Source organism: Ctenocephalides felis, unplaced genomic scaffold (genome assembly GCF_003426905.1).
Source record: "Ctenocephalides felis isolate EL2017-DRISC unplaced genomic scaffold, ASM342690v1 CF-g0.4_SCAFFOLD_01937, whole genome shotgun sequence".
NCBI lineage: Eukaryota > Metazoa > Arthropoda > Insecta > Siphonaptera > Pulicidae > Ctenocephalides > Ctenocephalides felis.
Window position 1 is genome coordinate 8729 of NW_020538091.1, and position 14413 is coordinate 23141.

Below are 14413 nucleotides of genomic sequence, written 5' to 3' on the forward strand. Positions count from 1 at the left end.
TACAGAGCTATGCTCCAGACGTAGCACTTTATTAGTATCTTCCGTAAGTCGAGACTCTGTTTGCTCGTCAGTAGGGTTCTCTTCTTCCTTCCTTGTCCTGATCTCTCTCGTGCAGTATCCGTCTCTGGTCAAAACGCTTCCTAAATATCTGAAACAATCAACGTCTTCTAATTCTCGATTTCCTACTGTCGGAGGATCATCTCGTTTTGATACTCTCATCACTTTCGATTTGACGGTGTTGATTTTAATGTAAAACTTTGTCTATTAAAAAGGGCGCCTGAACGGATTGGGCCTAGGGCGCCAGAGAGCTTAATCCGCCACTGAAAACATAAAATTAATTTACCAGACGTTTCTGTGGTTGTTAAGCATGTCTTTTGCAATGAACGAGAGCAGTGTTAACTTGATCTGTTTTTTGCCTCCCTTCTCTCCATTCGTTACAATAATAAAACTGCAAAAAATGATATTATTAAGTATAATAATAAGTAGCGTAAATAATAAATGACGACATTAACCAAAAGTTTGTGTATTGCTGAATGTTTGCAATAAGTATATCAAAGTTTATTTGTGTAAAATAATGTTTTCCAAATCATGTGCCTCGTTTGCGATACAAAGGGTTAGTTCACCTAAGTTATGAGATACCTAAAGATTTTCATATCACGTATTGTCATTTCAGGCAGCTTTCTTTTCATTTGTACTTGCAAAATTTGCTGTTATTGTTTCTTTTAAGGTATAGGTGATTTATGTAGATTATATGTATAAATTTATATATTTGTAATAATCAATTTTTATTTTTATTTAAGAATCAATTTAATTATTTATCAACCATCTTGCAAAGTCAATTGTACAGCGCACGTGTATATACAAACTACAGAAATTTCGTGATTTGTACAATTTCGAATGCCCAGCAAAGTTGTTTATGTCACTGCGTGCGGCCGACCTTAGTGTCGCTTTTGGCCCGTAAATTTGGATATTAGCTGCTAAGTGAAGGGGTTAAAATCGGTTGGCTCGCATGATTTAATTCATGTTTATTTTTTATATTTATGTTATTTATTATTATTTTTTATATCATTATAATATTGAATTAAATTAAAACATTTTTTTTATATTTATGAAAAAATTGTGTTCATACATATTTTATCACAGTAAATATTTCGCGGCTTGATCGATTTGATTCGAATCAAGTAAAACCTGATTCGAATCAAGTCGTTAAAGGCTTGATTCGAATCACTTGATTTGGCTTGGCACATCACTAATTTTATCTGTATTATATGTATTATTTTTAAGACCTCTTGGAACTATTCTATGGGCTATGTGTTTAAATAAAAAAAAATTACGTTAATAACCCTTCTGGTTATCTCAGAAAGAAAACGCAACAAAACATTCCTTTAGAACATGATTAGTTAATCATTATGCAGCTGTCTGTATTGCTATCTTCTAAAATCTTTCCTAGACTCTAAATTGTATTTATATCTCAGCATAATAAGAAATATATTATTTTCACTAAAATTATTCAATTGTTATTTTACCAATATAAATTAGAAGTTTTTTTAATATATGTAAGTATGTATGTATATGTATATATGTAGATATGTAAAATGTAATATATATATATATATATATATACACAAGACATTCGATACTTAAAAGTCGAGTTTATCAGATAATTTGTATTATCGAGTTTGTGCACATAGTATATACCTCTTTCTTAATAAAAACAATTAAATATTTTCAATTGAAAATCAATTTTATTGACAATAATGAAGAACAAGCGCAACTATTCTACAAATATTGCATACTATTTAAACATCTGCATTCTCTGATATAATAAACTGACAACAGTTTATAATTATAAACTGATATTTTATAAAAAATATAGTGTTTTAATTTAAATCAATCAAGAAAATTCTCTATGCAAGAATTTTAATATACATATACATATACATTATATATGTGCAAAAATAATATTAAAACATTTTAAGACATACTTGTGCAATGTCGAATATCTCAACATTTAAATTAAAAGAAACATTCTTATGAAGTATCTTATTAATCATACTCGTAACCTGATTTAAAGTACTTTCTAGCTTAATAATTAGTTATTAGTTGATTAAAATATATTAAATGACTTAACCAGGCACCTTTTTTCATAAAAGTTAAATCTAACATGAATTTTTCTTATTTTAAATGCGCGCTTATGTATAATTAATGTTGTACTTGTACTATGAGCTTAATATAATATTTCTAGAGGGTCACAAATGACCCAAAGATGATATTTCAACATAAATCTCTAATCATAATTTTTACTTATTTTATAACTATTCAATTAAGTTATTTTCTTTTTAAGAATATAAAAGCTGTATAATTTTGTGATAGACATCTTGTAGTACAAGTTTTACATTATTCGGCATTTCTCTTGGGCAGCCTGCGGATCTTCCTGAAATTATAGTAAGAATTAGAATAATTTCACAAAAAAGCAAAAAGAACAATAATGCCAAACAATAAGATTTATAAAGCAAAACAGAATGATTATAGATAACTATCGAACAGTAGCATCGTTAGTAGAGGTAATTTATTGTTATAAAATATATAATAGTATTGTTAAAAAAAAAACATGTTAATATAATTTGAATCACATTGATGACAAACTTCTGTAAATGGATTCAGTCAGAAAAAAAAAATCAATGTACTTGTTATTTCCCTTTGCATATATTAATATATGAAGATCATGCTCTTATAGACAAGTTTTTTTTTCAAATACATTTAGAAGTAGATTATATATATATATATATATATATATATATATATATATATATATCTATATATATATATATATATATACATATATATATATATATACATATATATATATATATATATATATATAATATATATATATTGTAACGGAAATGTATGTTATAATGCGTTGCATGACTATTTAACAGAAGTAGTAAAATATGTTGATTTCATAAATATTTGTCTGCAAATTTTAGATAGAATTAATTTTTACCATGGATAGAGTGCAATTATCTACCTTTGTAAGAATTTAAGAAACTGGTAAATAACAAGTTCAGTGTGGCAACTAATTGTGATATCATAACCCTTGGTAACGCATTTTTTTTTTTTTGAAATACAGGTTAATATAAAAATCTAACATTAAAATATTAGATCATATTTTCAGAATGACTTAAAACGTTCTCCTATGTATATAATGTATGCTTATATTTTACATTAAATCATATTACGGATATTATTTTCATGTAAATTTTATCCTTTGCTCTTTTATTTATTTAAATTTATATTATTATTTATCAATATTACTTGATGTTAATAAATTAGCAGTTGTAATAATTATTGAAATTAAAAAAAAAAAAAAAATGTATATAATGTGCTAAAACTTTATAGATTATTCAACATGCTCAAAGCATGCATTTATAACAAACATTTTGATTTGATTGAAGTGCAATAGAAGCCAAAAAATAAGCTAACATATAGTGAAATCACCAATTCAACTTTAATATTTTAAAATCGTGTATAACTGATAGTTTAAATTCAAATGTTTATAAGTTGAAATCTTTGTTCAGAATAATTCTGGAGCTTGTAAGTTAAGAGAAAAATTGGCGATACCAACTATATATTTCTCCACGATAAGTTTCTGATTACGTAGAATTAGCAGAATTATTGGTTTATTAGATAAGTCACATGTGGTTGACCAATTTAAGATTTGCATTTCGGAATGCATTAACATAAATCATCACAAAGTTTTATCAAAATGATTTTTTTGAACAATTAATGCGGAAGAAGCACGCTTTATGCGGAACGAGCAGCTCTATTGGTTATTCGGGCAGTTCTATAATTGCAGGCAGCGGGTGGCTCTACCCACTCTCAAACCGCGAACGCAAATTTTATATATATAAATCAAGTTTTTTTTTTCATTTATTATGTCGAAGATTAGATGTATTAACGATGTATATGATTGTGAATTTATATATCTTACTATATATTATTATTACATTATTATCAGATAAACAGTTTTTTATTGATATTCTGATAATATTTGAAATTATTTTATCTCACTATTTTCCAAGTATATGATGTTTTATTTTATTTTTTATTATCATCAAGTAGATAATTTATAATGTATATAATATATGAATTGTTTTAAAAAAGACAAAATGTTGAATTTCAAGAATTCAACGATCTAAATTCTGAGAATCGGTGGCTTTTGGGAGTAGTTATATCTAGACAGTATACATTTCTAACTTTTCTTTTCAGATACTTTGCAAGTAACAGGTAATTTTATGCCCTGCTTCATAAACAATGAAAACCGGTATTTTAATCACATTATTATATTAAAACCTATTTCCATAATAAATTTCGTTTAATGGTGTTCGCATTACCAATGATTATTTAACATACCTGTATTTATAAAATCTTGGGTCTTTCATTCATATAACAAGTTTGATTCATTCAATAAATTCATAATAAATATTTATTTTGAAAAAAAAAAAATAACAATATTACCATGATATGCTTAGACCTTATAATACAAGGATGTATAAGGGTTATGGTGATTCAAAGTAAAAATGATTATAATTTTTTAATTAATGTATATGAATGATATTTTATTATCCACATCGATTAACTTGAGGGTGTCCCAGACCTTGACGTCAAGTCGAAACGGGGTTAAAATATTGTCCTTAACTATACTGAAAAAAAAATCGTCCATTCTTTGAGAATCATGAGCCATTACAATCATTTTTCAGTTTTTCTTTTAATACTTTGAACTTGTTTTAATTTTGTATATTTAAATTTTGGAACCGTAACCGTGCGTAACACTTCTAGGATCACAGTTAAATAAAATACAATTGCCCCACGTTTTCAAGAATTAAGACTTATTGTTGAACTATGAATCTAAAAATTTCAAAATTTTCGACTTTGAACAGCCCTCCCCTTAAAAAAAAAACCACTAAAGTGTTATGTGGCAAATTTCATCAAAAATTGGGGCATTTTATCAGGATTGTAAGATGATAAAATACTTGATAATTTAATTATTGAAAAAATTCGAATAAAAAAGTAAAAACCCAATTACCTAGCTAGTTGAAAGTAGCATTTTGCCTTAAGGAACTTCCCGAAATGTGTCAAAATTGAGATTTAGCTATTTAAATAAAATTTTCAACTGCACGATTACATATATAATATTCACAGTCCTCGACATAAATTTAATTTAATGGTAACATTTTTTTACACAACTAGATATGTTTTGTAAACTTATTTTTCCGCTAGTTTAAAAAAATGGCTTTCAAATCATATTTTTTTGAATTTTGATACATTTTTAAAATTCTACGACTTGAAAGGCCGTAATATTTTAGTATGTTCTTTAGTGCCATGATGTCTATCAACATAAAAAGTTTCATTGAATTGAACAAACGATAGTCCTCATCAAAATACATCGAATGATTGAATTGAATTTTTGAGAAAATGTCGATGTAAGGTAAAAAATCAGTTCACACACACACACACTTCCAAATTTGATCTCATTCGATTCAGAATGTCTTGAAACGTCGAGAAAACAAAATTATAAATCAGATTTTTTGATAAAAACAAACTTCTTCGGGAAGTTAAAAATGGCAACCTTCAATGTGCTAGAGAGGAACATTGAAACTGAATGAAGTAAAATGTATCACTTTGTGTCCACTTAACTTCAAGGTCTGGGTATATATATATATATATATATATATATATATATATTTTTTATGTGTAGTGTCATTGCATATTAAAACATGCATTCCCAAGGCATATAAACTGCAAACTCTGTGCTCTGACCAGCGGTGATGAAAAAAATATCCAAACCAAAATGAATTGTTAATACATGTACAAACAGGTAACTAATATATAAATTCGTCATACTTATCGAATCACTTCGAGAAGGATCCTTAGGCACATGCACACATTGATTAATATTTCAATTTGTAAGACTGAAAAATTAAAACACGAATATATCAACAGCCCCTTCATTTACTAAGATATAAATTCATATGCTAAAATATCAAAATCTATTTTACACAAAACACTGGATCAACAGCTAATCGCAACAATGTGGATAATTAAAAAATAAATTTATAATAAATACCTGCTGATGATAAAGTTCTTCAGACCCAAGAGATCTAAATCCAGAATCTCGCATGCGTGAAGAACGACTCGCCAACTTATTTCGCACAAGTTCAGATGTTGCGATTTCCTATTCAAAACAATTGACTTTCCAATTATCAATTCCAAATTAAATTATTTTAATTATTCCAATTAATTAAATTTAATTATTAAGTTATTAAAAATTTTCATTAAAATATTAAGATTTATTGTGTACATATTTAACATAATATTTGTATAAAAAAGTTTTAAATATGCAAATAGTGTTTGCCAAAGATAAATAATATATGTATGCGATTAATTACCTCTCCATTACTGTTGGCCAATGATGTATTAATGTTATCACCAACAAACCATTTTTGTCCCTTCATAACTATATTACTGGGAGGTTCATGGTCTTGTCCCTCATCGGATGACCAAACCGTAGTACTTGCTCCAGGCTCAAGTTTGAGAGTACGGTGAAATTTGAACACAGTTTCAGCATCACCTGCTTTTCGGGTAATTTGCCAGCCACCAAGAGAAACTTCCTATTAAAAAACATTTATACATCACTCGCAATTCATACAGGAATGTAGAAAATAACAGTATTTTATTTTAAAAATTTTTATAATAAAAAAAAATAGAATTTACTGTGATTCCTTCCCATGTAACAAGTATCAATTGATTTTTAGTCAAACTAAGTTTGCTTGAAAGCTCATATCTTCAGAAATGATGCTTTATTAGCAAATCACAATTAACGTAAATCTCCTTTAGTAATTGTTGAATAATTTCTATGAATTATTTCGAAATTTGTCTTCAATGTTATTTATTATATAAATATGTAACATAGTGCAAGCAAATTAAGTGGAGTTCAAAAGTTAGTATTTTACCTTGGTTCCTTTATTTGTAAGTTTAACAAAACGTCCTTCCGTGTCACTTTTTGTTATTTCAATATCTCCTTTGCAGGTTGCATGCTCCGTAAATTCACTAAGACTGCTTTCATGCGATTCTTCCAGTAAAGTGCGTTTACGTTTTCCACCTAGGCGTGATGGAGGACGACGTGACATCAGGGGGGTGCTGCGACCGGCCTCAGACTTTCCCGATCCTGATTGTTGGCTGATGTTCAATCTATTCATAATAAAAATATAATGGTAATTTTAAATTAATTATGAAGATTATTGATTTTGTGTATCACAGTAAATATCATTACATATTAAATTCTAAGAATCCATCAAATTACAAATAGACTTAAAACCTATATCTATATAAATGTATCTGTATAACCTATGTGTGGACTGTATTTTATAAAATAGAATAAAGTTCGTCAACTCTTGCAAATGTTCCATTATAAACATAGATGGTAGTACAGCAAAAAAAAAATTATGTTATGAGAACAATAACATAAACTTAACACTTGGCATGCGGGCATACTTCGCCGCCGAATTACGCGTGCAGCGGGCGTTTTTTCGTGTCGCAAAGCCGGCGAAAATACAAATCAAGAATATTATAAGAATATTTATTTATTTGACCTGCCATGAGGAATCAATTTTAAAAAGTTTTTATGTCCTTTTTGGTATAAAAGGCTACGGATCTTTATAATGTGGTTTATACCACATTTGGTTATTCAAAAGGATCGCAGAAAATCGAACACTACTTCGTTTTTATGAACGAGCTTTTTTTATTTTACCTGTACAACTAGAACCGATAACTAATAGTTTTTTACAGTATGGTACCATTCGAAGCATTATCCTCTGTGAAGAGGAACACAGCAGAAGCTACATAAGAAACATGTTTCACTTCGCACTTTTTGAAGTTATTTCAGAATTTTGCTTCGGACGAAGACTCGAGAACGTGGAATAATATCATCATCGTCACTTTCTTAGAATTCTTGACTTTCAGAACACTATCATACGAAAAGTCCGATAATCTGTCAGCGCATATTTCTTCATCACTATCTTTGCCACAACGGCTCATTTTATCAATTTGTAATCAACAATAAAAAAAAACAAGCCTCAAATTGACAAAACACGACTTGTACGTTCTGGAGCTAGGAATTCGATTGAAGACGAAATAACTCAACAAAAGACCAATAATAACTTGTGAAAAAAATGCAAACACCACGCATATAATGTCATACACATGCATATAATTATTCGTATTTAGTAGATTTGTAGTGGTTAGATAACTGATCCACACCAAATATTCTAAATACGTATTTTTACGTGACCCGCGCTCCAGTGAGACTACAATAAACGTAAAAATACGTTGCTCGCATGCCAAGTGTTATAATACATCAATGTATTAATAAAATCGTGTTAACTGCAAATTGTAATTTATTAGTAACTCTTTCAGACAATCTATAGTTTTACAGTACATATTTTTAATCAGTTTTATAATACTGACCTGGCTTCCTCTCCTTCTAACAACTTCCTATAAGCAGCAATTTCCATATCTAAGCTGACCTTGATATCCATCAGATCTTGATATTCTTGCAATTGCCTAGCCATTTCCTCGCGAAGACGAGTCAATTCCGCTTCTAATACACGCATATCATCAGAATGACGCATACGCTCGTGTTCCAGCATTTTTTCCAATTCTCTAATGCGTTGCTGCAAATAAAAATGAACTAATTATAAGGCCCATGTTGCACAAATATAGTGATAATGATAATTTGTGTAATTTTTTATGAAATTGTAAAAAATGGGTACACTGTCAAAACAGCTATCTATCTCGTGATTGTACTGTAAAATATTGACAGCTTACCATCATAGCTTCATATATATGAGATTTTTTTGTTCGAAATTCAAATATTTTTTAACACATTTGCAACTAATATTTTGACTATTTGGTCACTAAATTCATTGGTGATGAAATAATAAATGACCAAATAACATAAGTATTCAGCAAAATTTAAGATCACTTGCAAAGTAAAAAAAATAAAAGAAATTACAAGTACATCTGAATTTCTAAATTCACTATATGTTTTATTTAGAAAAGATTAATTATTTTAAAATATTTCAAATTATTGTTCATAATTGTTCTGATACGTAAAGCAAATGTATGGCAAAATTAGTCAAAATTATCAAACAAATAAATATTTATAAATAATTAATTCAATTCTAATATTATTCTAACAAGTAAAGTGGCATTTAGCCTTAAGGCAAGTTGCACGAACTTTCCGAAATGTGTATGAATTGATTGAAAAAATCGATTTTTTTTATTTCATATTTTCAAAGTGCAACTATCTAAGAATATGATTAAGAGAAGGTTTTTGAAAATTTGAATTGTTTTCGGAGATATAGGCATTTTACTGACTCGGTCTCCATACTCGTTTGGCTTCGCGCAAAACTTTAAATGCGTTTTTCTCAGAACAGACTTTTTCAGTACTGTTGACACGATTTCTCGAGTTCTACTCGACCGATTCACTTGAAATGTTCAGAGAGTCTTGTTTATCGACCTATCTATAGCCCAAACTAGGATTATCCCCAAATTCCAATTTTTACTATTTTTAAAAAATTCGAGAAAAACGAAAACAGTAAAAAAGCACTTTTTTTTGAACAGTCGCCAATTTGTGAAAAAAAAAATCTTTTTACTCATCGCTAGTTCAGGCGATTGCGACATCATTGCAGATTAATAATCTTTTTATTTTTTGCATTTCCGATGTCTAGGAGGGCTTAAATCCTGTCAAGACTGAGGTGCCAATTTTTTGAGACCACCCACTTCATCAGCTGCCAGTTTTTATAATTTTCAACTTTATTTTTTTATTTTTGTTTTGTATTTTAATAATATTAATAAACAAGTGATAAAGAAATGGATAGTAAAAACATTGATTATTTTCTTTTACGACACTTTAAAAATGACCTAAAATTTATCGCTCTACACTAGAATACCCTCTTAATCAATCGAAATTTAGATATTTAGATAAAATTTTCAACCGTTTATTTCAAAAATTAAGTTATCACTTTCAATTAAATCTAAACATTGCGATCTCGATAGGAATTTTCACACATTTAAATAAACTAATTATATTTATTATATTGCACAGACACGTGCTTGTATGCCCTAAAATTGTAGCTTATTATTTTAAATTTTAATGAATTGGTAATGTTGACTCATCATAATCATAAAAGCAACTTTTGACACAAACTTTTACTATAATAATTTTTCAAACTTTGATGAATTTTTAACATAACGATTTGTCATAGAGCAGTAAGATTTTAGTATGTTCTATAAGACTATGATATCTATTGCCAGAAAAAGGTTCCTAAAAACCGACAAAAAAAATGTTTTCAATAGTGAATTTCAAGAAAACGGCATGGTAGATATAACTAATCAGTATCATTCCCAACCAATATTTTTCAAACAGTTTTTAATTTTTTAAAATTGATTCAGAATTTAGAGCTAAAGCGTCAAGGTTTTTAAATTTTTGAAGTCGGTCCAGCCGTTTTTAAAGAAAACGTCGATTCACGGTAAAAAATCTGTTCACATACACACACACACACACGCATACTTTTTCCAAATTTGGTCTTATTCGATTCAGAATGGCTTGAAACGTCGAGATATCAAAATTAGCGAATTGGATTTTTTGAAGAAAACAAACTTCTTTGGGAAGTTAAACATAGTGAACAAATACAGCTTTAGTTAGAAATATTTTTTTAGAATTAACTCGGTATCTTAATGATGAAATTTAAGTGTTACATGGATATACTTAAATAGTCTACACACATTAGCAGCATTGTATGAAGCCTCCAACTCATTAATGCGGCTGGATAAACCATCGATCTTAGTTCTGGCTAGTCTTAGTTCTTCAATTGCTGCTGTAGCAGCACCACTGTTGCGAGTAGCCATGCCTTGTAAATTTTTGATCTGAGGAGAATGAATATTAAGAATTAGTAAATCAAAGTGCAAATAAGTTTATAATATGTATGCATAATGAGCATGTACACCTAAGTCTGTTTTTACACGGTAGATTGGTTCCAGAAGAAGCCGTGTAAAAAAAAAACGTGTAAAAAAGACATTGATCTTATACAAAAATGGGTGATTTGTTCCTAATCTCTAAAACCTATTAAAATTAGTAAAAAACAAGAATTTTTAGGAACAAGAATTCATGTTTATTTTAATAATAATTCCCCTAAATTAGTGCTATTCACATTTGCTTTGACCAGTAAAAATTGTTTGTACGCGCTAAAGGGGAATTCACTTAAATCTTTAAGCTAGTGTTCGCAAACTATCGATACTATCGATGGTTTCAGACTTTTTTCTTTCATAAATACTTTTTTGTGATATGAACATACTTCGCAAAAATTAAATTTGACAAAAAAAATGTAAGTACATAAAATTTCAAATCGTGCTAAATGGAATAAAATCGTGTGAAAAAATTCAAAATATTCAATTTTCAAACCGTGTTATATCAAAACCGTGTACAAAAAGACCATGTAAAAACAGACTTAGGTGTACTTAATATTTTATTACGATTTAATAAAAAAAACCTCCCATCTATCTATCTCAGTGCCATAATTTGAGAAGAATATTAAACAAACAAAGAATATTTATGTATGGGTGTGTATGTTGGAATACAATTTTTCAGTCTCACCTTAGATAACAAGATTTATTACATTTTTGTTTTTAATTTTCACCTGAAGGCAGAATCTTGAACATGATATATATAAAAGTACACATACAAAACACATTACAGACAATTTTTTGTAACACAAAAATGCAATTTTGCATTCAGAATAATTTTTTTCACTATGAAGTATTAACCCCTTGAGGACGAGCGTCACATATATGCGTTTTACGCAAATCATCAAATTGGTTGAAGAACTCAAATATGCGTTTGGCAAAGACAGTTATTAAAGCCGAGGAACGCATTATGTGTCCCATCTAAATATACCAAACTGAATAGTTAAGGAACAAATAAACATTATCGATCCTGTGTATAATATGTGTATATAAATATAACAATATGTCCAGCATTCGAGTTGGAGTGCTAGAATTTGAGTTAGAGTGCCAGAAATATGCGTTGGCAATTTTAAATGACTAAAGCGGCAGTTTGTAGTACGGTTTACTACAAACCGTCCCGTCTTCAAAGTATTAAACCAGGCAGAAATGTTTACCTTTTGTTCATATATGGCTTCAATTTCAGCGCGATTTGAACTGATTTGTCCCTCATACTGATCGCGAAGTTCCTGCATTGTCTCTTGCATTTTCGCTTCATATTGTTCCGCAAGACGACCATCAATTTCACTTAATTCAACTTGACGTCGCTTGCGAGTTTCTGTGAGTTCTTGCTGATAAACCTATAGGAGTGTTAAAATAGCAAAAGTAAAAATAATAAATATTTACTACATTTTTTTCTCAATACAAACGGAAGTATGATAAGGGTATTTATAAGAACCTGATCTTTGAAAGCAAGTTCCTCCTTCAAGCTCTGCAAATTGTTTTCAACATCTACACGAGCTAATGTTTCTTCCTCTAGATTTTTGCGAAGTTCTTCTAATTGTCTCCTGAGCTTATTCAGCTCTTTCTCTAATTCCTTAAAAATAGTAAAATACATTAATACCCAATCATATTTACTCAATATGTTATCGTGTTCTATAATCCATAATGCCATTATGTACCTTGCAATCATCCGTTGCTTTTTTTCGTTCTAATATAGCCGTGTTGTATTTACCATTGAGTTCTGAACATCTGCTCTCATACATTCGAGCATTATTTTCAGCCAGGACTAAATCCTTCGATTTCTTGTCTAGCCTGAAATTAAATTAAATTAAAATTAAATGTATATATAAAATAAGTTTTTAAAATAAACAACGATTTAGACAAAAATTCAAACAATACTTTACTCAAATTTAGATAAACTATTATATTATTACATTACATTAAAGCAATTACAACTGTTATGTATATTATGGTTCGTCCAATAACTTTCTTTTGAAAATGCTATCGAGAAAACTACTGAATATTTTCCCAAATATATTTTTTTTTATTTGAAAGCATAATCATTTCGGGTAATAATAGGAGATAATTTCATTCAAACGGTAGCCATGCATCATCAGTAGCACGAAATATGCACTAGTTGGGGAAAAAAAATTGATGTTGAGATATATGAGTAAGTTCTTGAGGGCGATACATCAAACAAAGAAAAGGCAAAGATTTATAAATTAATCTTTTTTTCGAAACGTTTCGACATACAATTTAATGTCATCATCAGTGGATCTAGAAGGTAAAAAATTTGAAAAAATTATATAAACTAGGTAACTTTGAAAATTATAATTATTTTTGTGTATATGTATATGTATATGTATGTACGTATATATGTGCATGTATTTATATATATATATATATATATATATATATATATATATATGGTAAGCGGAATTTGAAGTTCATCGGGTCAAAAGGTCCACCGCAAATATTTCAAACACAAGTAAAAATATGAATTTTTGAACGATATTTGAAAGAGGTATAACCAGCCGTCGCCTTAATTCTTGCAACTTTGCTATCTGCAGATAAACGACAATGTACGAAAATATAAAAGTATGTTTTATCGTTTAGTTTTTTTTTTTTTGTGACTCCTCCAGTTTTGTTTACTTCACGAGACCTCAATATATTTTTTGAGTATAAGTTTTTTAATTGTTTTATAAGTTATATTCTTAATTTTAAGTAAGATTCAACAGTTTTTTTTATATAGCCTTTATAATAACTAATATGTGAATTGGGTTAGAAGGACCAACAGAACCTTTACCCTTACAAAGGTGTAAACAATAAAATATAGTAAATAAAAAAAGCAATTTTACAAGAGGTTAGTTAAATAAATGCTTATTTCAACCTCGCGGATGATTTTTTTGTTGATATACCACATCTCAAGGTTGAATACAGTATTTTCTCCAGGTCAGAAAAAAATGTACGCGAAAAATGTAAATTTTGCATTGGTTGTATAACGTAGCTGTTATTTCGTAAAATCCTTTTAAACTAAAATCTAACATTGAAACTGTTTTCTCCGCCTATAAGATAAAGAGAAACAAGTTACAAATTTTTGAAAAACACCAAAAATAACATTTCTAAAATAATGATTTGGCTGTGATTTTTACTTAACATAGTCAGATAGTTGTTTGATACGTGTTATTTATTGAGATATAATTAGTTTGGTTTTCACAATATAATTGCTCAAAGTCAAATTGGATCTTGTGATATGAGATAATATAAGGTTGTCAAATATCTCCCTTCCGCTTTTTTGCTCTTTATTCAATGCTTTATAAAAAGTGTTACAGTGATCGGATTTAGT

At 28.7% G+C, this 14413-nt stretch overlaps 1 protein-coding gene across 1 annotated transcript; it reads right to left on the reverse strand.

The window, feature by feature from the left end:
• Window positions 1-2318: 2318 nt before the first annotated feature.
• On the reverse strand, window positions 2319-12879 carry LOC113380206 (lamin-C-like; the record flags this gene model as incomplete). Its single annotated transcript, XM_026619595.1, has 9 exons — window positions 2319-2434; window positions 6131-6238; window positions 6453-6674; window positions 7017-7254; window positions 8530-8735; window positions 10852-10992; window positions 12243-12425; window positions 12524-12661; window positions 12747-12879. Coding segments are annotated over 9 exons (1411 nt in total), but the record flags the coding sequence as incomplete, so codon positions are not given.
• Window positions 12880-14413: the final 1534 nt, after the last annotated feature.